At 39.2% G+C, this 24,579-nt stretch overlaps 1 protein-coding gene across 1 annotated transcript in view; it reads right to left on the reverse strand.

Annotated features, from left to right (window-relative positions):
- The window catches only part of Adgrg7 (adhesion G protein-coupled receptor G7), an 84,391-nt gene that overhangs the window by 9,733 nt on the left and 50,079 nt on the right, over nt 1-24,579 (reverse strand). The window contains exons 11-15 of the mRNA XM_021184877.2: nt 23,438-23,550; nt 11,948-12,291; nt 9,780-9,876; nt 3,717-3,872; nt 1,106-1,262 (exon numbers count right to left, since the gene is read on the reverse strand). Of these exons, the coding sequence (XP_021040536.2) occupies nt 1,106-1,262; nt 3,717-3,872; nt 9,780-9,876; nt 11,948-12,291; nt 23,438-23,550 (867 nt within the window). The remainder of the gene's footprint in view (nt 1-1,105; nt 1,263-3,716; nt 3,873-9,779; nt 9,877-11,947; nt 12,292-23,437; nt 23,551-24,579) is intronic.

A 24,579-nucleotide genomic window follows, 5' to 3' on the forward strand; every position in this document is an offset into this window, starting at 1 on the left:
TAAGCTCAGAGAATCCCCACTGAACTAGGGGTCTTCAGCTTTATTGTTTATTTTAAAACTTCAGACCCAGTGTCTTAATCAGGGTTTCTATTCCTTCACCGTTATGACCAAGAAGCAAATTGGGAAGAAAGGGTTTATTCAGCTTACACTTCCACATTGCTGTTTATCACCAAAGGAAGTCAGGACTGGAACTCAAGCAATCAGGAAGCAGGAGCTAACACAGAGGCATGGAGGGATGTTACTTACTGGCTTGCTCAGCCTGCTTTCTTATAGAACCCAAGATTACTCAGCCCAGGGATGGCACCATCCACAATGGGCCCTCCCACCCTTGATCACTAATTGAGAAAATGCCTTACAGCTGTTTGTCATGGAGACATTTCCTCAAGGGAGGCTCCTTTCTCTGTGATAACTCCAGCCTGTGTCAAGTTGACACACAAAACCAGCCAGTACACCCAGTAACTCCAGAATAAGCAGTTTGTTTTCCCCAGGGTGAATATTTTGCTTCTGGGCCTGTGAGACTTCGCAGAGGGTAAGGTGCCTGCCACCAGGGTTGAGGATCTAAGCTCTCTATGCACAGGGCCCACATGGTGGAAGGAGAAAACGGACTTTTGCATTTTGTCTTCTGACCTCTGAGATATATTCCATGGCATGCATTAAATTAAAATATATTAAAATAATAATAAATGTAATTAAGATTTTACAGAAAAGATAGATAAAAATGAAGGACCTAAATCCAATCTTAACACATTAAGAAAAAAAATGAAAGAAAAAATTCAACAAACCTACAAAATTTACAGTTCAAGAATAATAACCATTGCCCATTCCAACCAATGTACACTCTCTGCATGGGAGAAAAGAAAGGAAGTGTTTTGCCTCATGAGGTATGATTTAATCAGAGAAGAGGTGTTATATGCCAAACCTATAAAGATCTTACTCTGGTACCCCCAAGCCAGAAAGGGACACAGGAAGCTTTTGTTCTTCTCATGAAGTCTATTTAATATAGATCCCCCTAAAGGTAACTAAGCAATGGCCCTCAGGGAGTTTACCAGGAACACTGGTCCAGGGTGACACATATTCTGCTTCTTTCTGACCATCTATACCATACCTGAGTGGTGTTGAAAAGACAGAATATGTAGCTGAAAACAATCCTGATGTCATCGTTACTAATTAGCATAGCATATGCCAAGATCCAGGTAACTCCAAAAACAACAGCGATAGATAGTGTGCTGAAAACCTTCTTTAGGGATGAAACTTTTTTTGTGCTACATGAGAAAATAAGAAAATGAGAAAATATGGAGTGTTAGGGTTTGGCTTACTTGAGTCATCACTACTCATAGCTAGCAAGCATGTTCAACTGCCCATCGACTTTGCTTACTTAATGTTGTACCATACATACCTTATCACCCTCGGAAGAAAATGTGATCCCACTGTTTTAAATGACCCTAACATTCCCTTCAAAGTGCAGGCAAACCATTCCTTTCATACTACATAGGAAAGTTCATGAGGAATTGCTATTTTTTTAAATGGGATTTTTGCTATTATTAACAGATCAACTGGTGAAGAATTCCATAGGGAGACTGGGATACGTGGGAACTTCTTATGCCTTGAGATGATATAAAAATAAGATTTAGAAGCCAACTGATCCTCTCTCTTATGGAAGTCTATACCCCCAGTATCTGGTCTTGACTGTGTGACTTCCTATGGCCAGGAGAGCAAGCCTGCTCTTCTTGCTCTTGAGAACCTGACAGTGTTAGTGAGTGGGTGAACCAGGCCTCTTCAGGACCAGACTCCCATGTTAGAATACTCTCAAAAATACCTTTCTCTTTATTTTCAGTAAAAACTTTGTAGTGCAAAATGGTTATGTGTTCAGAGGTATTTCTGACTGTCCTTTTAATTTTTACATGTGTGCTCTGAGACATTGAGCTAACTGCCCAAAACACGTGTCTACCATCTTTTAAGTTATGATTCTAAATTGGACCTCCCTGTGAGTTGTATTCCAAGTATATATACATATTCCGCGATATATACATATCCCCTATGTAAATATGTATAGGCTCCCCAAATAAAATCCCCATGCTTCCTTTACTCAGGCAAATTGGAACTTATTCTCCTGCTCTTCTTGCTGGTCAGACATTTTCCCACTTCTTTATGTCTTAGTTATGCTTATTTTCAGCTCTGTACTCACCAAAATGTAAACCCACCATATCAGTTTATAATAGCAATATATTAAGAGGTATGAGCTGAGGTAATAGAGGATTTACTAAAAAGCAACACAAAGCACAAATAAACTTCCCCAACTGAAAAAGCTGCCACCCAAGATCACCAACAATCAATTAACTTCCAGCAACTATGTATGGAATGGATTCATCATAACTTACCTAGTAACACTTGAACGTGCTTATCCTAAACTACTTGCATTGTGCAAGCCTATGGCATATAGTACTTTGTCATTGTAAGTCCTTAAGTGTTGGAGTGATTTGGTTTGTATCTAGCTAGCACATGAAGGAGGGTTAGCTGAAACAAATTATGTATCCTCCTCATTGTTATTAAGCCAATTTAAAAACCAGAGGCTTGTCATTCAAAATTGAGGCATACAAATTTGATTGTTATCTGTGACCCAAAATTATGTTATATATATATATATATATATATATATATATATATATATATGAAATATAATCTAATATACAACTAGTCTAAGAACCCACCACCAAAGTGTTCCCCCCCCAACATTACTAAAATGTATATTTTAATGCTTAGGGAGAATGGAAATTTCTCCATATAGCCTTTAAATAGGAGCTATTAACCATGTATGAAATGTAATACTTTGATTTGTAAAGCACATACTTAAGATTGCATTCTCATGAAAGATGGTAGTTTTCATTTATCTGTCCTCAGGAAGTAGATCCACCTGTGGGCTGAGTGTAACATACAGACGTCCGTATGGAAAGGATGCTTGGAATGAACAGGCTTGCAGAATTCCGCCTGAGCTTATAGCTTCATCTGTACTATGTTCTGCCCCATCTGCCGTAAACCCCGGGCAGGAGGTTACAGCATGTATGCATTCAGGGGGTTCTGATCTTTATCCTTCCTAAAGCTCTTGTTGAATAGTAGAGATAACAATAAGACCACCTACTGGGGCCAGAGAAATCACATTCAGAAGACATGCAGTTGGGTGGGACCTGGTAAGCCACCCAACTCACTGTCTCAGTGTCACTAAATGAGAGAATCCATTTGTAAGGGAAGTCTCAAAATGTTGTATACTTGGAATACATTTTGGAAGGTTTGAAGCTACTGTATAATCCAAACTCCGCAGGTAGCAAGTTTCAAATTGAAAACATGAATGCTAGCACCTGCCTCCTTATAACTCTCTTATTCAAGTATTCAAATTTTGTTTCCTGAATTTGGAGGGGAGCTTTTGAAGAGAAGATATTTTCTTGAAACTGTGTGGTTTAATTTTTGCTTGGGCCAATGTGTTACAGAAGTGTGTTATACAATGCTGTGCATAACACAGGACCACTGAGGTTAGAAGAGAAGGGGAGAATATCCATCTCCTCGGACAAAGTTCACTGGGAAATCTCTCTTGAATACCCTATGCCCTTGGTTTGTGCAGATGTTGAAACCTTCTGCAGGGGTCTGAGGTGTACTGAGGTGCTGTGTTACATATACGTTAGTCCTTGCTGTGTTATATATACATGAGTCCTGGAGAGTCTCACCTTGTTAGGTTCTGGTTGTTCTTCCACAACACTTTGACTGTGATTATGACAAATATAGTAATGTTGGTGATGAGGATAATGGTTACAGGTATGATGAACGACCACAAAAGTGGACTTCTTGCATAATCATTGTTCTTGGGAACAGCCAGCCAGCAACTGTGGGGAAAAAAAATATTTCAGCAAACTAAGGAAAGAACAAGTAGCAATTCCTTTTGCTATTACTACTATTGACATCCATGGAACTGAAGTCCTTGATAAGAATATCCCTTGGCTTCTTACACATCCGAGGTTAATTTCAATAATTTAGCCTAGTAGAAAAGTTGGTTCTGCCAAAATTTCCTTGAGTCATTGTGGACCAGCAGAAGGTAAAATACACTTTGAGTCAGATACCAACAGTGAAGACTCAGGAGTCAGATGCTGGGGTGAAAGCCTCCTAGCTCAGAAAGGCAGAAAAAGCACCCAGCTGACCTTTCTCCTTAGCCAATGTCCCAGAAGCAGTGCCCCTCTTTCAAGCTGTCTCAATAAACTCCCTTCAAACCAAATGTCCCTCCATTCTACTCCCTGTGTGTCTCTATATCCATACCCCTGACTCATCTTACTCTCTACGATTTTTTCTTAATAATCCTGCGTTTACTTCCTATGTTCAACTGGTTGCTTGATCCTCTTGACCAATGGCCTTCTTTTAATCCTGTTTACAATATTGAAGAGGAAAGCTCTTGGATTAATGGTGTGTGCTAAGGCGGATCCACACCTTAACTAAAAACAGGTTTTCCCAGTAAATATCAAAATCTTGGGGTTCACAGTGTGATCAAATATCCTGTAACACAGGACATAGGGTATTGCTAGTTAATAGTTCTACTACTGAGTTATATACCCTGTTGTGATTTGAAGGACAAATGCCACCCCCAGGCTCATGCATTGACCACTTGGTTCCCAGTTGGTGGCACTGTTTGCTGAAGGTTATGGAACCTTTCAGAGGCAGAGACTTGCAGGAGGAAGTACACTGAAAGTGTGCTTTAAGGTTTTATACTTCATACTTTGTAGGTTTATACTTTATATTACATAGGCTTCAAGGTTCTACTCCCTGTCCCCTCTCTACTTTCTGTGTATAGATGAATGCCTAAGCTCTGCTTGGCCACTTTTTAGGGTGGCCTCATGTTTCCACTGTTGTGACTTCTCAGGCAGGTTGGACTGCTCCCCCATGCAACCGTAATCCAAAATAAAACTTGCTTCTCTAAGCTGCTTCTAAAAGGATATCCTACCACAGCAACAGAAAAGTACTAATACGTGCACTCCTATGCCTTCAACAGTCTTGAGTTTAGATGTTACTTCCTGACATTTACGAGGTACCCAACCTTAGGCAAGCCATCACTCCTATTCTACTTATGGATATGTATCTTATCCTGGCTCATAATATGAAAGGTATAAACTACTGTAGAAGGACAATATTTCCAGCTCCAAATTTCACCAGTATTTCTGATGTATCCTTAGAGCATTATATAAACATTTTATTATAAACATTAGCAAACATACATGTTCCCTTAATTTTTCTAAACAGATGATATCATTCAATAAATGTTCTAAAACTTCCTTAGCATATCTTAGAGATCATTGGAGAATAGAAAACACTTTATTAATTAATTTAGCATTTTTACTCTATTACCTAATATTCTATAGTAATACTTAGTGGTGTGTGTATGTGTGTGTGTGTGTATGTGTGTGTGTGTGTGAATGTTCACATGTATATGTACATGCCTATGGAGGCCAGAAGATAACCATGAGTGCCCTGTGAGAGGCAGCTCACTGAAATAGATGCAGATACCCACAGCCAAACACTGGGTGGAAGTCAGGGGCTCTTATGGAAGAGTTGGGGAAAGGATTGAAGGCTCTAAAGGGGATTGGAACTCCACAGGACGATGAACAGAGTCAACTAACCTGGACCCTTAGGGGCTCTCAGAGGCTGAATCACCAACCAAAGAGCACACATGGACAAACACCAGAGGCACCTATGTAGCAGACACACAGCTCAGTCTTCATGGCTGTCTATTTTGGCCTCGGTAGGAGAAGATACGCCTAATCCTGCAGAGACTTGATGTGCCAAGGGAGCCATACCCTCTGAGAGGAGAAGGGGGTAAAGGAACTCTGTAAGGGGGACTGGGAGCAGGGGCAGCATTTGGGATGTAATTAATTAATTAAAAAGAGAAACATTGAGCCAATGCACAAATGAAAGAAAAGGAGGCTAGTGAGTCTCAGAATGAGTAAATGCATGAGGTGTGTGGATGCATGGGAACCACTCTGGAGCTCCGTGAGCAATTGCTTGCATCCTGGATGAGGGAGAGAGACATAGAATGAACTGCTTTAGGTTTAAAAGTATTACCCCAGAGACAGTGATGAGAGCAGGACTTGAGCAAAAGGGGGGAAACCATGTAGGAGTTCATTGTATTGTAAGGTACATGCAGTAGGAGAGGTGCTAACAAACAGTCTTGGTAAAGACCATTTAAAAGGAAGAAGAAAGACCAGGCTGGTAGTACACACTTGCACACTCAGCACTTAGGAGGTAGAGGCAGGAAGACTAGGAGTTCAAGAACATCCTTGGTTATTTTGCAAGTGCAAGGCTAGGAGATCCTACCTGGAAAAAGTAAGGAGAAATAATGTAATGATTGTTTAACTGTTGAGTGGAGGAGAATTCAAGATGACTGGTATCATTGTCCTGAGTAGTTTTCAAAGGAAAGACAAGAAATTTCAGCAGACAGCACAGCATACAATTTACAAAAACAAAACAACAAAGATATAAAACAAAAACAAAACAAGGTCTGGAAAGGTGGCCCAGGGGTTGGCTGCTGGGTTCTGGTTTTTTGTTTTGTTTTTGTTTTTGTTTTCATGTTTTGTTTTTTGTTTTTTTGGGTTTTTTGAGGGGGGAGGGGACGGGGTTGGTTGTCAGCAACCACACTATGCAGCTTAGAACCACCTGTAATTCTGCTTCTAGGGAATCTAACATTCTTCTGGCCTCTACCTGTATCTGCATGTATGATAATGCCTTGGTATCCTAAATACTGTCTAGCATATACACACATACACATATTATATAGATCTTTTCTTTTTTTTTACAAAAAGCATTAAAAAATTACCAGAGACTCCATTTGGCTTCAAACTGGGTAGGTTTTGTGCATGTTGCCACAAAATGAGTTTTCTCCAATGGAGTCTCAACAGATATATCAACCACACTCTAGGGTCAGGCCTCATGCTCTGGAGAAGCTGGCCAACGCATAACATATTCAGTGATATTTGTGAGGACTTTTTGTTTGGTTTTAAGTTGTTTGGGCATTTTTTGCTTATTGGCATCTTTCTTGTTTTCATTCTGCTTGTTTGATTTTCAGTTTTGGGGAGGTTTGTGTGTACGCGTGTTTCTTTTGTATTTTGGTTTTGTACTTATTTTTTGTTTTTCTTGAGAGAGGATAAGAAAGAAAGAATGAAAAGGTAGCTGGGTGGTCTGCCTTTAACAGAGTGGCTCCATCTCTAAATAAGATAATTAGAGAGTATTAAGTTTATCTTAAGAATGTGCAGAATCGCTTGACTTTCATCTGTCATTGGAGGATAGCTGTTATGGTGTAATTACAAAGCACCCCCTGCACATGCTCAAAGGTATAAATTATGAGAACCATCATTTGTTGTGCATGTACGTTTGTTTGTAAGCATCTCCAGTGGTCCAAGGTTGGGAAAACCTGTAGGAACATATTCTTAGATATCAGCTTCTATAGGAAAACATGTATCAGGACCACTCTCTCGCTCTATCTGTGGCTTTAGTTTAAGACGGATTATGGTACTTTGTTCTCACTGCATCTCTTATGCACGTTATTCTGAATCCAGTGACTCATACCTTGAGATGCAGACTGCCGAGGAGGAGGAGGAGGACCAAGAGGAGGAGGAGGAGGAGGAAAATGGGTCTTAGTAAGGCTAATTTCTACAGTCCTAGGAAATTTCTGCAGTCAGACTTTCTAGGAAAAAAGAGGGTCACAGGATGTAGACTGATAATAAAGATGTGGAGTCTACTGAGCATCTTATATAGACTTTAGATGGGCTAAATGGTTTGGTTATTTTGCCATGGAATATGGAAAGACCCAGTTTAAACTCTATAGCATACACTGGAAAAATTCACCACCAATATCTTATGAGTTCCCATGGTTAACACCAACCCTGCCCCTATCAGAGAGTATGATAGTCTATCTGATGACAGTGTAGAGAACTGAGGTAGTGCATCAAGAGCGTGTGGCCTGGACTGTATTTTCTTCTTTGCCTTTTTAAAAAAATTACATATTTTCTTTATTTACATTTCAAATGCTATCCTGAAAATTCTCTATACCCTCCCCCCCGCCCTGCTCCCCTACCCACCTACTCCCACTTCTTGGCCCTGGCATTACCCTGTAGTGGGGCATATAAAGTTTGCAAGACCAAGGGGCCTCTCTTCCCAATGATGCCTGACTAGGCCATCTTCTGCTACATATGTAGCTAGAGACACAAGCTCTGGGGGTACTGGCTAGTTCATATTGTTGTTCCACCTATAGGGCTGCAGACCCCTTTAGCTCCTTGGGTACTTTCTCTAGCTCCTCCATTGGGGGCCCTGTGATCCATCCAATAGCTGACTGTGAGCATCCACTTCTGTATTTGCCAGGCACTGGCATAGCCTCACATGAGACAGCTATATCAGGGTCCTTTCAGCAAAACCTTGCTGGCATATGCAATAGTGTCTGGGTTTGGTGGCTGATTATAGGATGGATCCCCAGGTGGGGTAACTAGGCTCATGGGGAGAAAACAACAGGTCAGAGAACTGGGTGAGGGACCCTATAAATGGAACTCTGGGCAGAGAATCAGAACCTTTGATGGCAAGAGTATGTGGCAGAAGGTAGTAGGGTGATCTGGATGATCACATTACATAGCCTCTCCTTTCCCCCATCTGTAATTATCAGTGGCCTGGTGCTGTCCTCAGTGGCTAACACTGTGCTTAGGAAAGGGCCCACTATAAATTAGTGATAGTTCAGTGTGACTAAACTTACATAATCTGGCTTCTCTCTCATGAAAGCTCTATGCCTGGGGTAGAAATGAATAGAAAATTAATGGCAAGAAATTAATGATGTGATGAGAATAAATTATCTCTCCCATGAGATATCCACATCTTGTATTTCTAACTGTGAAATTTAAGGTTTAAAACTCAAAGAGATTTCAAAATCTAATGAAACAAAAAGTCTAGGATGTGAAATCCAGCCAGGCAGTCAGCCTTACAGCTTGAATGAGTCCCTTGACACCATAGCCTTCTCTGGGATGTTCAAGTGTCATTATGATTGTTCAGGTGAGTTGGCTTAAAAGTTAATGTGGGATTTGGGGATATGGATGGCAGGGTGATACAAGAGAAGGATGGATAAGCTACAGGACAGCTGCTATCTGGTGAGAGAAATACAAGTAAAGTATGGAGCCTGAGTTCAGCTCAGCTCAACTGTCTTCTCTTCTTCCCACATAACAACCAAACACTGTACAGTCAGGTATTGTCCAATATAAACAGTTAATTGTTCATGCTGGTGACCAAGCAAGAATTTGTGATATATGATCCATCACCATTAGATAGTTATTATTATAATCATGTTTAACACAATGAGTTCATCTGAGTGAGACATCTAGAGTCCTTAAATGTTGATGTTTTCAGGGTTGATTGACATCCCTTCATAACAACCTTAAGTAAAATTGCTATAACTGCCATCCACACTCTAGATGAAGAAACTAAGACACAGGATTACTAAGACCATAACATTTATGCTGCATGATTTTTTGACTAACCAAAAGAATGTAATTTTAATATGAGAAATTTCAGACTTATCTGGTGGATACTTCCTTTTCAGGAAATAGCATAGGAAATTTCTGTGTTATTGTATCTAAAATACAACATATTTTTTGAGAACTTAAAATAACCGTTATAAAATGTGGCATTTATAAAGTGAAAGTTGGACACTTGGAGCGAATATCAATGAACACATATCCTTTTATGTCAAAGTAGTTTAAAGAGCTAAAACTTACATTTCCTCTTGCCGATAGTCTAACTCCCAGAATCTCTTGTTCCCACTCAGGGCATAAATACTCCCAATCGTCACACCTACTATTATTGCTGGAACTCCTAAGTGATAAAGAGAGGGAAGAGGTTAATACTTTATCCAAGATGGAAATTAATTATAAAAGACTTTGAGTAAATTATACATCTGACCTCTTTAGATGTATTCTTTTTCCTCTTTGGACAATATACTGACCCATGGCCAGCAGTAGAATTAAAGTAGAATTTTCCTCTTCTCTTTCTATTTTTTAGTGTTCTGTAAATACCAATCCTATGTGATTTCTCATTTCTTAATTTTCCAATAACAATGTTCACCACCAAATGTTCCAATTTATTTTTACTTGAACAATTTAAATTTGATTAGGACTGAAACAGTTCTTCCCTTTGTCTTTCCTGGGACACAACATAATGTTCAAGAATTTTTTTCATAACAAATCACTCTGATTACTTTCCTTTAAATACTGTTAAAGTAGCTAGGAGATTTTCTTCTGTTCCAATGTGTTCAAGGCTATTTTCCATATCCTCTTCTATTAGATTCAGTGTATTTGGTTTTATGTTGAGGTTCTTGATCCACTTGGACTTGAGCTTTGTGCAGGGTGATAAATATGGATCTATTTGCATTCTTCTACATGCTGACTTCCAGTCAGACCAGCACCATTTGGCTTTCTTTTTTTCCACTGTATGGTTTTGGCTTCTTTGTCAAAAATCAAGTGTCCATAGGTGGGTGGGTTTATTTCTGGGTCTTCAATTCTATTATACGGATCAACCTGTTTGACTCTATACTAATACAATGCAGTTTTTTGTTTTTATGGTTTTGTTGTTTGTTTGTTTTGAGACAGGGTTTCTCTGTGTAGCCCTAGATGTCCTGGAACTCACTCTGTAGACCAGGCTGGCCTCGAACTCAGAAATCTACCTGCCTCTGCCTCCCAAGTGCTGGGATTAAAGACATGCACCACCACACCTGGCTACAATGCAGTTTTTATCACTATTGTTCTGTAGTGCAGCTTGAGGTCAGGGATGGTGATTCCTCTAGAAGTTATTTTATTGTTCAGAATTGATATTTTTTCCATATGAAGTTGAAAATTGTTCTTTCCATGTCTGTGAAGAATTGTGTTGGAATTTTGATGGAGATTGTTTTTGGTAAGATGAACATTTTCACTATGTTAATCCTACCAATTCATCAGCATGGGAGATCTTTCCATCTTCTGAGGTCTTCTCTGATTTCTTTCTTCAGGGACTTGAAGGTTCTTCTCATACAGATCTTTCACATGCATGGTTAGAATTACACCAATATATTTTATATTATTTGTGACTATTATGAAGGGTGTCATTTCCTTAATTTCTTTCTCAGCCCATTTATCATTTGTATAAAGGAGGGCTACTGATTTCTTTGAGTTAATTTTATATCTGGCCACTTTGCTGAAATTGTTTATCAGCTGTAGGAGTTCTCTGGTAGAATTTTTGGGGCCGCTTATATATACTATCATATCATCTGTGAATGTCATATCATCTGTGAATGTCATATCATCTGTGAATGCTGATACCTTGACTTTCTTCCTTTCCAATTTGTATACCCTTGATCTCCTTCTGTTGTCTTATTGCTCTAGCTAGAATTTAAGTACTATATTGAATAGATATGGAGAGAATGGGCAGCCTTGTCTTGTTCCTGATTTTAGTGAGATTGCTGTCCTGTCTGGCCTCAGTGGGAGAGGATGCACCTAATCCTGTAGAGACTTGATGCCCCAGAGTAGAGGGATACCTGGTGGCACCCTCTCAGAGGCTATGAGAGACATCTCCTCAGGATGTGGGCAAGACTCTGTGAGGAGGCACTGGGAGGGAGGGCAACATTTGGGGATGGGAAGGATATAAATAAATAATTAACAAAGTAGCTAGGAGATTAATTGCATATGTTCCAAATCTAGCATAAACTAATAAAGGGATGTTTTAAAAATTAAACCCTTTAATTTAGCTTATAATATGTCCAGTATACCTGTGTAGATCCCTCACTGGAGAGTCAGCTACTAGACAGAACGAGTTCTTAGTGATTGCTCTATTTTCTTTTCCCCTACCCTGAATGGTTAGCCCTCCAATGGGTGTTTGTTGAAATTTCTAATTAAGTGTTGGTGCAAACACTTACCCCATCCGACTAATGAGATGAAGACAATGAAATGCCGAGGGAGAGGCTTCATGGTTCTTATCAGAAGGAAATAGAGTTGTGTGGCACTGAGTCCATTCCAGGTGAATGTCACCAGCAGAAAGTAGTGGAGCAAGGCAGCAATGGCTGTGCATGAGGGATTCGGGTTTTCAATGGTGTCACTTTCTGGTATTTTGTTATTTTCAGGGTTAGCATTGATGTCACTATCACTTGTCTTTAGGTTCTTATTGGAGTTTTCAATTCCAAACACAAAGAGGAGGTTAAAAATCAACATTGATGTACACAAACTGACCAACACCCAGGTTACTGAGGTTTTTCTGATTTTCCTAAAAATGAAAAGTAAAAATAAAATAAAATAATTAAATATGAAGAACCAAGTGAAATCACAGAAACTGCAACAACAACATCAACTGAGACAGGCTAGGCTGATTCCATGACAGCCTTCTTCAAGTTGGCAGTTCAGGAGACCAGGCCTAAATCTCTATTTCTAAGAATTGGGTAGGTCCAGTCAAGCCCAGGCAAGTCAGTTACTAAAAAACCCAAAACAAAAACAAGAACAAAAACAAAACCTCGGTTTCAGGCAGCCAGTCAGAAACTGCCCTGCCATCAGAAGCTGCCCTGCCACCTGGCCTAAGAGAAGGACAATGGGTCAGCAGCAGTTCCCAGACATCCCCAGCAATAGTTTCCAGTCCCCCACTCCCCACTAATGGTTCTGGAATGTCCCTAGAGTTAGAGCCAATGATTAAGATAGAGGTCACCTACCCCTCCCCTAATGTGCTTTAAATCAGGTCTGTGAGCTCACTGGGGGCATCTCTATCTTGGTAATGGGAGACGCTAGCATGCTGAACTTCTGCAGAATAAAACACTCTTTGCTTTTGCATACTATTTGAATCCAGGCTATCCTTCAGAAAATTATGGACCCTTACAAAACATCATCAACAATATCAACAGCACCACCACCAATATCATCAGCAAATCAACAACATCAGCACCATGAGGAACTGTATAAAGGGTTGTGGTATTAGGAAGGTTGAGAAGCACCGTCCTAGAGGGACCTCCAGAGGGCTCATCCCAGATATTTTTCCAACTCCATCTCCTGAAATAGCTCAGCAAGACCAGACCAGCCCCAGGAAGCCCCTAACTCATGAGAGGTAATACTTTACGTCATTGAGCTCAAGCATGTGCAAACATATACAAAGGCTACGTACAGAAGAATGTCTACATGGCATTTCTACCTGAAAACAGAAAATTTCACATTAATAGGTGAACCCATGTTTGAATGTAGAGAAATCTCTGTTTGTAGCCAATATTTATTTTTAAACATCATTTGTAAATTTTAAGTTAATGCCAAATATAATTTAGAAAATTTAAAAATGTAATAATGATATTTTTAAAGTTCATTTTGCTTATGTTTCAAAGAGTAAATATTCCACAAACCTGTAAAATTAGGCAAAGTGTTTTACATTACTACTGATGCTTTTTTTTTTTTAGTGGGCAGATTATTACTACCTTTTTTGATATGTTAGAACATAATCATATTTCTTTTCTGTAAGTCAGCCTAGAATTCTCTTTCCACATGGTGCCTCTGAATGACGAAAAGTCCCACGGTTATACTTTGAGAAATTCTTGCTGATTGAAAAATATTTGAGATGTTCTGAATTGGCCTTTTAACACAAAATATGCTCAAAGAAATTCCAGCATTTAGGGCTGTAATTTCTAGATGCAAAACCAAATGCTCTTCAAAATTGCTCCTCTGTGCCCCACAACCAGTTCCTATGAACTTAATGTCTTTGTTCAAACATTTTTTGCTGTCCTGGTTTTACCTACAGACTGGCAATGTTTACCAGCAACACTTAGAAGGCAGTATGATCATGTTGATCATGTGTGTGTGCCTGTGTGTCTGCATGTGTGTATATATGTGCTGTATGGCATGGAAGAAGTATTTAATATGCTGTAATATTCATGCTGTGGTCCATGTATGTGTTCTCTGTACTGGCCAATATATATATATTCACCATTTCCATTTGTTATTAGATACTTTTTTCTTTTGTTAATATTTCCTAGCCCAATTTGGCAATCATATATACCACTAACATTCTTAAGAATACATAGCTGAGGGGTTGGGGATTTAGCTCAGTGGTAGAGCACTTGCCTAGCAAGCACAAGGCCCTGGGTTCGGTCCTCAGCTCTGGAAAAAAAAAAAAAAAGACAGGAATACATAGCTGAACAAAATAATACAGGCATTTTTTTTGGTATTTTAAATCTTGGATGAACTAATCTTTTTCTTCTATAAATCTCCCCATGACAATAACATAGAGAATACAGCAATATGCTATAAAAAGGTCCAGGCTATTTGAAAATTTCCCTTCTCAGGAGAAGGGAGCGCCATCTTGGATCCGGGAATTCGCCAAACTTAGAAATTTAGTCTGCACAGGTGAGAGTGTGCACCACAGAGGCAGACAGATTCTGGGACAGGCGGGAGCCACAGAGCCAGCCGCTGAGGCAGCACCCTTTTGGGGCCACAGACATCCAGCACACTCCCAGCCGGAGGACAGTGGTCGCGCCCTGCACGCGAGCCCTTTGCCTCAGGAGAAGGGAGCGCCATCTTGGATCCAGGACTCCACCGAACTTAGGAACTTAGTCTGCACAGGTGAGAGTGTGCACCACAGAAGCTGACAGCTTCTGTGACCTGCCAAAGCAACACAGCATTTGGGAAAGGTTCTGTTTTGGGCCTTCTTCTTCGGCCAGGAGGAGGTCCAAACACCAGATATCTGTGCACCTTCCCTGTAAGAGGAAAACTTGTCAGCAGAGAGTGCTCTAACCACTGAAACTCAGAGGAGAGAGCCTGTCTCCCAGGTCTGCTGATAGACGGTAATCAGAATCACCAGAAGAACAATCACTAAACAGAGACAACCATAACAACCCCAGAGATTACCAGATGGCAAAAGGTAAACGTAATAATCTTACTAACAGAAACCAAGACCACTCACCATCATCAGAACCCAGCACTCCCACTTCACCCAGTCTAGGGCACCCCAACACACCTGAAAAGCTAGACCTGGATTTAAAAGCATATCTCATGATGATGGTAGAGGACATCAAGAAAGACGTTAATAACTCACTTAAAGAATTACAGGAGAACATTGCTAAAGAGTTACAAGTCCTTAAAGAAAAACAGGATAACACAATCAAACAGGTAAAAGTCCTTAAAGAAAAACAGGAAAACACATCCAAACAGATGATGGAAATGAACAAAACCATACTAGACCTAAAAAGGGAAGTAGACACAATAAAGAAAACCCAAAATGAGGCAACACTGGAGATAGAAAGCCTAGGAAAGAAATCTGGAACCATAGATGCGAGCATCAGCGACAGAATACAAGAGATGGAAGAGAGAATCTCAGGTGCAGAAGATTCCATAGAGAACATCTGCACAACAATCAAGGAAAATGGAAAATGCAAAAAGATCCTAACTCAAAACATCCAGGAAATCCAGGACACAATGAGAAGACCAAACCTACGGATAATAGGAGTGGATGAGAAGGAAAATTTTCAACTCAAAGGACCAGCAAACATCTTCAACAAAATTATAGAAGAAAACTTCCCAAATCTAAAGAAAGAGATGCCCATGAACCTACAAGAAGCCTACAGAACTCCAAATAGACTGGACCAGAAAAGAAATACCTCCCGACACATAATAATCAGAACAACAAATGCACTAAATAAAGATAGAATACTAAAAGCAGTAAGAGAAAAAGGCCAAGTAACATATAAAGGCAAGCCTATCAGAATTACACCAGATTTTTCACCAGAGACTATGAAAGCCAGAAGATCCTGGACAGATGTTATACAGACACTAAAAGAACACAAATTCCAGCCCAGGCTACTATACCCAGCCAAACTCTCAATTAACATAGATGGAGAAACCAAAGTATTCCACGACAAAACCAAATTCACACATTATCTCTCCATGAATCCAGCCCTTCAAAAGATAATAACAGAAAAAAAACAATACGAGGATGGGAAACAAGCCCTAGAAACAACAAGAAGGTAATTCCTCAAAAACCTAAAAGAAGACAGCCACAAGAACAGAATGCCAACTTTAACAACAAAAATAACATGAAGCAACAATTACTTTTCCTTAATATCTCTTAATATCAATGGACTCAACTCACCAATAAAAAGACATAGACTAACAAACTGGCTACACAAACAAGACCCAACATTTTGCTGCTTACAGGAAACTCATCTCAGAGAAAAAGATAGACACTACCTCAGAATGAAAGGCTGGAAAACAATTTTCCAAGCAAATGGTATGAAGAAACAAGCTGGAGTAGCCATTCCAATATCTGATAAGATTGACTTCCAACCCAAAGTCATCAAAAAAGACAGGGAGGGGCACTTCATACTCATCAAAGGTAAAATCCTCAAAGAGGAACTATCAATTCTGAATATCTATGCTCCAAATACAATGGCAGCCACATTCATTAAAGAAACTTTAGTAAATCGCAAAGCACACATTGCACCTCATACAATAATAGTGGGAGACTTCAACACACCACTTTCACCAATGGACAGATCATGGAAACAGAAACTAAACAGGGACACAGTGAAACTAACAGAAGTTATGAATCAAATGGATCTGGCAGATATCTACAGAACATTCTATCCTAAAACAAAAGGATATACCTTCTTCTCAGCAACTCATGGTACCTTCTCCAAAATTGACCACATAATTGGTCACAAAACAGGCCTCAACAGATACAAAAATATTGAAATTGTCCCATGCATCCTATCAGATCACCATGGACTAAGGCTGATCTTCAATAACAAAATAAATAATAGAAAGCCAACCTTCACATGGAAACTGAACAACACTCTTCTCAATGATACCTTGGTCAAGGAAGGAATAAAGAAAGAAATTAAGGACTTTTTAGAGTTCAATGAAAATGAAGCCAAACATACCCAAACTTATAGGACGCAATGAAAGCATTTCTAAGAGGAAAACTCATAGCTCTGAGCGCCTCCAAAAAGAAACTAGAGAGAGCACACATTAGCAGCTTGACAACATACCTAAAAGCACTAGAACAAAAGGAAGCAAATTCACCCAAGAGGAGTAGATGGCAGGAAATAATCAAACTCAGGGGCGAAATCAACCAAGTGGAAACAAGAAGAACTATTCAAAGAATCAACCAATCAAGGAGCTGGTTCTTTGAGAAAATCAACAAGATAGATAAACCCTTAGCCAGACTCACTAGAGGGCACAGGGAAAGCATCCTAATTAACAAAATCAGAAATGAAAAAGGAGACATAACAACAGATCCTGAAGACATCCAAAACACCATCAGATCCTTCTACAAAAGGTATACTCAACAAAACTGGAGAACCTGGTTGGAGAAGTTCCTAGACAGATACCAGGTACCAAAGTTGAATCAAGATCAGATTAATGATCTAAACAGCCCTATATCCCCCAAAGAAATAGAAGCAGTCATTAATAGTTTCCCAACCAAAAAAAGCCCAGGACCAGATGGGTTTAGTGCAGAGTTCTATCAGACCTTCAAAGAAGATCTAATTCGAGTTCTTCACAAACTATTCCACAAAATAGAAACAGAAGGTACTCTACCCAACTCATTCTATGAAGCCACAATTACTCTGATACCTAAACCACAAAAAGACCCAACAAAGTTAGAAAACTTCAGACCAATATCCCTTATGAATATTGATGCAAAAATCCTCAATAAAGTTCTTGCTAACCGAATCCAAGAACACATCAAAACAATCATCCATCCTGACCAAGTAGGTTTCATCCCAGGGATGCAGGGATGGTTCAATATACGGAAATCCATCAACGTAATCCAGTATATAAACAAACTCAAAGACAAAAACCACATGATCATCTCGTTAGATGATGAAAAAGCATTTGACAAGATCCAACACCCATTCATGATAAAAGTCTTGGAAAGATCAGGAATTCAAGGCCCATACCTAAACATGATAAAAACAATCTACAGCAAACCAGTAGCCAACATCAAAGTAAATGGTGAGAAGCTTGAAGCAATCCCTCTAAAATCAGGGACTAGACAAGGCTGTCCACTTTCTCCATACCTATTCAACATTGTACTTGAAGTCCTAGCCAGAGCAATTCGACAACAAAAGGAGATCAAAGGGATACAAATTGGAAAAGATGAAGTCAAAATATCACTTTTTGCAGATGATATGGTAGTATATATAAGTGACCCTAAAAATTCCACCAGAGAACTCCTAAACCTGATAAACAGCTTCGGTGAAGTAGCTGGATATAAAATTAACTCAAACAAATCAATGGCCTTTCTCTACACAAAGAATAAACAGGCTGAGAAAGAAATTAGGGAAACAACACCCTTCTCAATAGTCACAAATAATATAAAATATCTTGGCGTGACTCTAACTAAGGAAGTGAAAGATCTGTATAATAAAAACTTCAAGTCTCTGAAGAAAGAAATTATAGAAGATCTCAGAAAATGGAAAGATCTCCCATGCTCATGGATTGGCAGGATCAACATAGTAAAAATGGCTATCTTGCCAAAAGCAATCTACAGATTCAATGCAATCCCCATCAAAATTCCAACTCAATTCTTTAACGAATTAGAAAGTGCAATCTGCAAATTCATCTGGAATAACAAAAAACCTAGGATAGCAAAAACTCTTCTCAAGGATAAAAGAACCTCTGGTGGAATCACCACGCCAGACCTAAAGCTTTACTACAGAGCAATTGTGATAAAAACTGTGTGGTACTGGTATAGTGACAGACAAGTAGAACAATGGAATAGAATTGAAGACCCAGAAATGAACCCATACACCTATGTTCACTTGATCTTCGATAAGGGAGCTAAAACCATCCAGTGGAAGAGAGACAGCATTTTCAACAAATGGTGCTGGCACAACTGGTTGTTAACATGTAGAAGAATGCGAATCGATCCATTCCTATCTCCTTGTACTAAGGTCAAGTCTAAATGGATCAAGGAACTTCACATAAAACCAGAGACACTGAAACTTATAGAGGAGAAAGTGGGGAAAAGCCTAGAAGATATGGGCACAGGGGAAAAATTCTTGAATAGAACAGCAATGGCTTGCGCTGTAAGATCAAGAATTGACAAGTGGGACCTCATGAAACTGCAAAGCTTCTGCAAGGCAAAAGACACCATCAATAAGACAAAAAAAACCACCAACAGATTGGGAAAGGATCTTTACCTATCCTAAATCAGATAAGGGACTAATATCCAATATATATAAGGAACTCAAGAAGGTGGACTCCAGAAAATCAAATAACCCCATGAAAAAATGGGGCTCAGAACTGAACAAAGAATTCTCACCTGAGGAATACCGAATGGCAGTGAAGCACCTGAAAAAATGTTCAACACCCTTAATCATCAGGGAAATGCAAATCAAAACAACCCTGCAATTCTACCTCACACCAGTCAGAATGGCTAAGTTCAAAAATTCAGGTGACAGCAGATGCTGGCGAGGATGTGGAGAAAGAGGAACACTCCTCCATTGTTGGTGGGATTGCAAGCTTGTACAACCACTCTGGAACTCAGTCTGGCGGTTCCTCAGAAAATGGACATAGTACTACCGGAGGATCCAGCAATACCTCTCCTGGGCATATATCCAGAAGATGTCCCAACCGGTAAGAAGGACACATGCTCCACTATGTTCATAGCAGCCTTATTTATAATAGCCAGAAGCTGGAAAGAACCCAGATGCCCCTCAACAGAGGAATGGATACAGAAATTATGGTACATTTACACAATGGAGTACTACTCAGCTATTAAAAAGAATGAATTTATGAAATTCCTAGCCAAATGGATGGACCTGGAGGGTATCATCTTGAGTGAGGTAACACAATCACAAAGGAACTCACACAATATGTATTCACTGATAAGTGGATATTAGCCCAAAACTTAGGATACCCAAGATATAAGATACAATTTGCTAAACGCATGAAACTCAAGAAGAATGAAGACCAAAGTGTGCACACTATGCCCCTTCTTAGAATTGGGAACAAAACACCCATGGAAGGAGTTACAGAGACAAAGTTTGGAGCTGTGATGATAGGATGGACCATCTAGAGACTGCCATATCCAGGGATCCATCCCATAATCAGCTTCCAAACGCTGACACCATTGCATACACTAGCAAGATTTTGCTGAAAGGACCCAAATATAGCTGTCTCTTGTGAGACTATGCCGGGGCCTAGCAAACACAGAAGTGGATGCTCACAGTTAGCTATTGAATGTATCACAGGGCTCCCAATGGAGAAGCTAGAGAAAATACCCAAGGAGCTAAAGGGATCTGCAACCCTATAGTTGGAACAACATGATGAACTAACCAATACCCCGGAGCTCTTGTCTCTAGCTGCATATGTATGGAAAGATGGCCTAGTCGGCCATCACTGGAAAGAGAGGCCCATTGGAATTGAAAAACTTTATATGCCCCAATATAGGGGAATGCCAGGGCCAAAAGAATGGGAATGGGTGGGTAGGGATGTGGGGCGGGGTATGGGGGACTTTTGGGATTGCATTGGAAATGTAATTGAGGAAAATATGTAATAAAATATATTAAAAATTAAAAAAAAGAATGTTAGTGGTATATATGATTGCCAAATTGGGCTAGGAAATATTAACAAAAGAAAAAAGTATCTAATAACAAATGGAAATGGTGAGATTTTAGGTGAAAAAGAACTTAGTTAGACAGTAACTACAAATTATACATAGTGAACTGAATAATTATTGGTTGAACTATAGTGTTAGAAGGAATGCAAATGAAGGGACAAATATGTAAGGCATTTAAAGTTCCATGATAAGCTAGCTAGTAATTATATGGCATATTCTTTTACTACAGTACTCCTGTTGCAATCTATAACTGTATTATATCTCACTTTGTATATACTTGTACAGTATCTTGTTTATTCCCTGAGCGTGTAAATTCTCCAAGAATGGGAGCTGCTTTGCTTACAGTTTACTGTTTAGCTTCTGGCATGGTGCTTGGTAATGTTAAGCAGTTAACCAAAAAAAAAAAAAAATCAGGGAATCAATAAAAAAAAAAAAAAGACATTTACTGTGAAAGGTGGAGGAAAACGGAAAATAATTCTACTCTGGAGAAATGACAAGTTCAGGAATTTGAGCAGAGGGCCAGAAAGATGAACCCAGTCATTTTGTTGTGATCTAAATGAGACAGTGCTTAGAGTCCAAGGAAACATGGGGAAATGGCCTAAGGATCTTGCTGTGGCTTTTTATTAGTGTATAGTCAGAAAACAAGAAAGTAAAAAAGGAATAGAAATCATCAATGCAATCGTGTTCTAACAAGGATCCCTGTGGACCTCAGCAGATTCACTGTGAGAGAGACCGTTGGAAAACAGAGGGATATCATAGACTCTCAAATTCACCACATGGATCACCTGTTATTTAGACAGTGAGAAATGAGCTGTGATGATAATAGAAACATAGCCACTCATGTAAACAGCACTGAAATCATAGCCAATAACAGCAGGACTACTGCCATGCGCTTTATGTGGTATCACACAGAGAAAGACTTGATCACATAGTATTTACTCTAAAAATCTTTAACCTGAATCTAACGATCAGGAGGATGTCAAACAAATCCTACACTGAAGATCAGTCTTCAAAAAGCTTGGATACGTCAAAGATTTTAGTGTCATAAATGCCCAAAACAAACAAACAAACAAAAAAACCAAAAGGAATTATTATGGGCTAAAGCATAATGGTAGTAAATGGATTTAGAAAAATATACCCAGCTGTAATAGATTACTGACTGAATTGAGATATTTGATTATAGATTGCATAATTTAAAATTTCTTAGATTACATTTCCAGAGTGAGGCTACTGATACAATGCTCTATAGGAGAATATTCTGGAGACACACAGGTGAGGAATTTAAAGATGATTGTTTTATGTACAGTTTACTCTCAGAATTTCAGGGCAAAAGTAAAATATTAAAAAATCGGCATATATAGTTGGGGTTTACAAGGACATCCAGTATCCTATTTCTGCTTTGCTATGTAGATTTGATTTGTTAAGTAAGACAACATGGAATTATAAATAACAGTGTCTTTATAATTCAAATCTGTTTCTATACATCTAACTGGGTAGGAATTTAGCAGGGAGAAATGTTTGTAGAGAAATCATGAATTCTTCTTGATACAAGAGGAGTGAGAGAGGAGAGAACCAGATTGGAACACTTGCTAGATCAGTTTATTTCATAGCTACAGTTTTATGTGGGTCAAGTGTGGTGCTTAATCCTGGGGAGTCAGGGGCGAAAGACAAACCCAAACACAATGAGAAGGCGGCCAGAGGAGGCTCCCACCTCCTTTAACTGTCCTGTAGCCTGTAACAACAATAAAACCCCAAGAAGATCTTTGGTAGAAAAATAAGGTGAAAAGAAATATATTTATAGGTACTTATTCAAATGTTAAAGTAAGATTTTTGCTTTACCAACAAAAAGCTGTGAAATTCAAAACTTTAAAAGTTCCACAGGTTCAGGGACCGGCGCAAATTGGGATCCATCTTAAGGGGAGGCCCCAAGGCCTGATACTATTACTGATGCTATTGTTTGTTTACAGTCCGGATTTTAACATGGCTGCCCTTCGAGAGGCCCAACAAGCAGCTGACTGGGACCGACACAGATACTTAACACTCAACCAATGGACTGAAGTTTGTGACCTGTGTGGTTGAATTAGGGAAAGGCTGGGAGAAATTGAGGAAGAAGGTAACCCCATAGGAAGATGAGCAGTCTCAACTGATCTGGACCCCTGAGATCTCTCAGACTCAACCACCAACCAGGCAGCATACACCAGCTGGTACAAGGCCCGGACACATATACAGCAGAGGACTGCCAGGTCTGGCCTCAGTGAGAGAAGATGCATCTAACCCTAGAGAGACTTGAGTTCTAAGGGAGTGGGGATGGCTGGCAGAGTGGAGTGGTATGGGGTGGGTTGGGGGTGGTGTGGACATCCTCTTAGAGATGGGAGGGGGTAGAGGAATGGAATGAGGAACTGTCCTGAGGAGCAGGGAGGAACGAGAGGGCATAACGACCGGACTGTAAAAAAAGATTAAACAAAAGTTCACCATTTTACACATTTTAAAAATTATTTTAAGACCTTTTTGTTCATCGATGTTTTCTTCTTTTGCAATCCAGATTGTCAGACATGTTTCATTCCATATTAAAGAGTTATAGGGTCTATGGGCTGTGGACTCATAAAACAGCTTTTGTCTTAGTTACAAGTATGTATTTACTTGTGACTCTATCTCAGCCTCTCTGAGATCATACTGCCTGTAAAATGGGTGTTTTGAATGTTTCCTTCTATTTCAGAAAAAAGTATATTCTGATGAGGAACTAAATTTTGATATGAATGTACCCAGTAAATTACAATCAGGATAGCAGTTTCTCCATAAAATAGCCCCTTATTCCTCTTACCTGGTGAGAATCTGGAATAAGATTGTGAGAGCCAGACCAGCAATGGATAAGGCACAGCCAATGTTGGATAATATGTCTAGAGATTTGGGATACTTGTAATCCTTTTTGAAACTCTGAAAAATAATTTGACATAGATTTTTAAATAAACTGGCCTAGGAATTTTAAAAAATATTAATATCAGTCTGTACCATGGAATTACACCGATTAAAATAACCAGCTAGATGCCAAATATACCTTTGTATAAAAATGAATATATAATTTATTTACATGTATGTGTTTGGGTAAATTTATGCCACCTGTGGAGAGCAGAAGAGGATGTCAGATTCCCTGGAACTGGAGTAACAGGTAGTTGTAAGCCATTGATATGGGTGCCGGGAATTGAACTCAGAAGTGTCCTTATCTGCTCAGTAATCTCTCTAGCCCTGAAACTTTGATAGATTCTTAAATGAGGTAAATTAATAATAGCTTCCATGGTGTCAAGGCTTAATTAATTAATCTCGTTCAGTTAGAATACATATAAATATAGAGAGAAAACTTTAGTTGATGAAGACGGGGTTGGTTATATTAGGCCTGAATTGTCTACTGTTGCTATTGATGGCATGATTTCATGTATTACTGAACACTTCTATGCTAATTTACTTACAATAAAGTTCGGGCATATCTTCAATATGAAGGAATGGTCATATAATCCTGTTAATTTTTTAAAAGGTTTTATTTGTGCAATATATCTATATCTATCCCAACAGGTTCTTAAATATGCACGTAAAAGTGTATTCTAGACAACCAGCAAGGTAGCTCAGCAGACATATGTGTTTGCTCCCAAACCTGATGGCTTCAATCTGATGGCTATACCTTACATGGCAGAGAAGAGAACTGACCCCTACAAGTTGTTTTTTGATCTCCACAAGTTAAGCCCTGGCATGTGCATATATGTACACTCATGCATATGCACACACATATACATATAACATAAATATTTGTTTTAAAGTATACTTTATGCAATTAAATATGCTTTGAATCCTGAATATAAATGTGTGTGTGTATGTACTAATTCACACATATTTTATTACAAACATTTTCTATTTCAAATAGAGTTCTATTTATGAGGTAAGCTTTTATTCTTTATACAATCCGTATGTATT

This window comes from Mus caroli, unplaced genomic scaffold (genome assembly GCF_978045245.1).
Source record: "Mus caroli unplaced genomic scaffold, Mus_caroli_1 scaffold_17, whole genome shotgun sequence".
Classification (NCBI taxonomy): domain Eukaryota; kingdom Metazoa; phylum Chordata; class Mammalia; order Rodentia; family Muridae; genus Mus; species Mus caroli.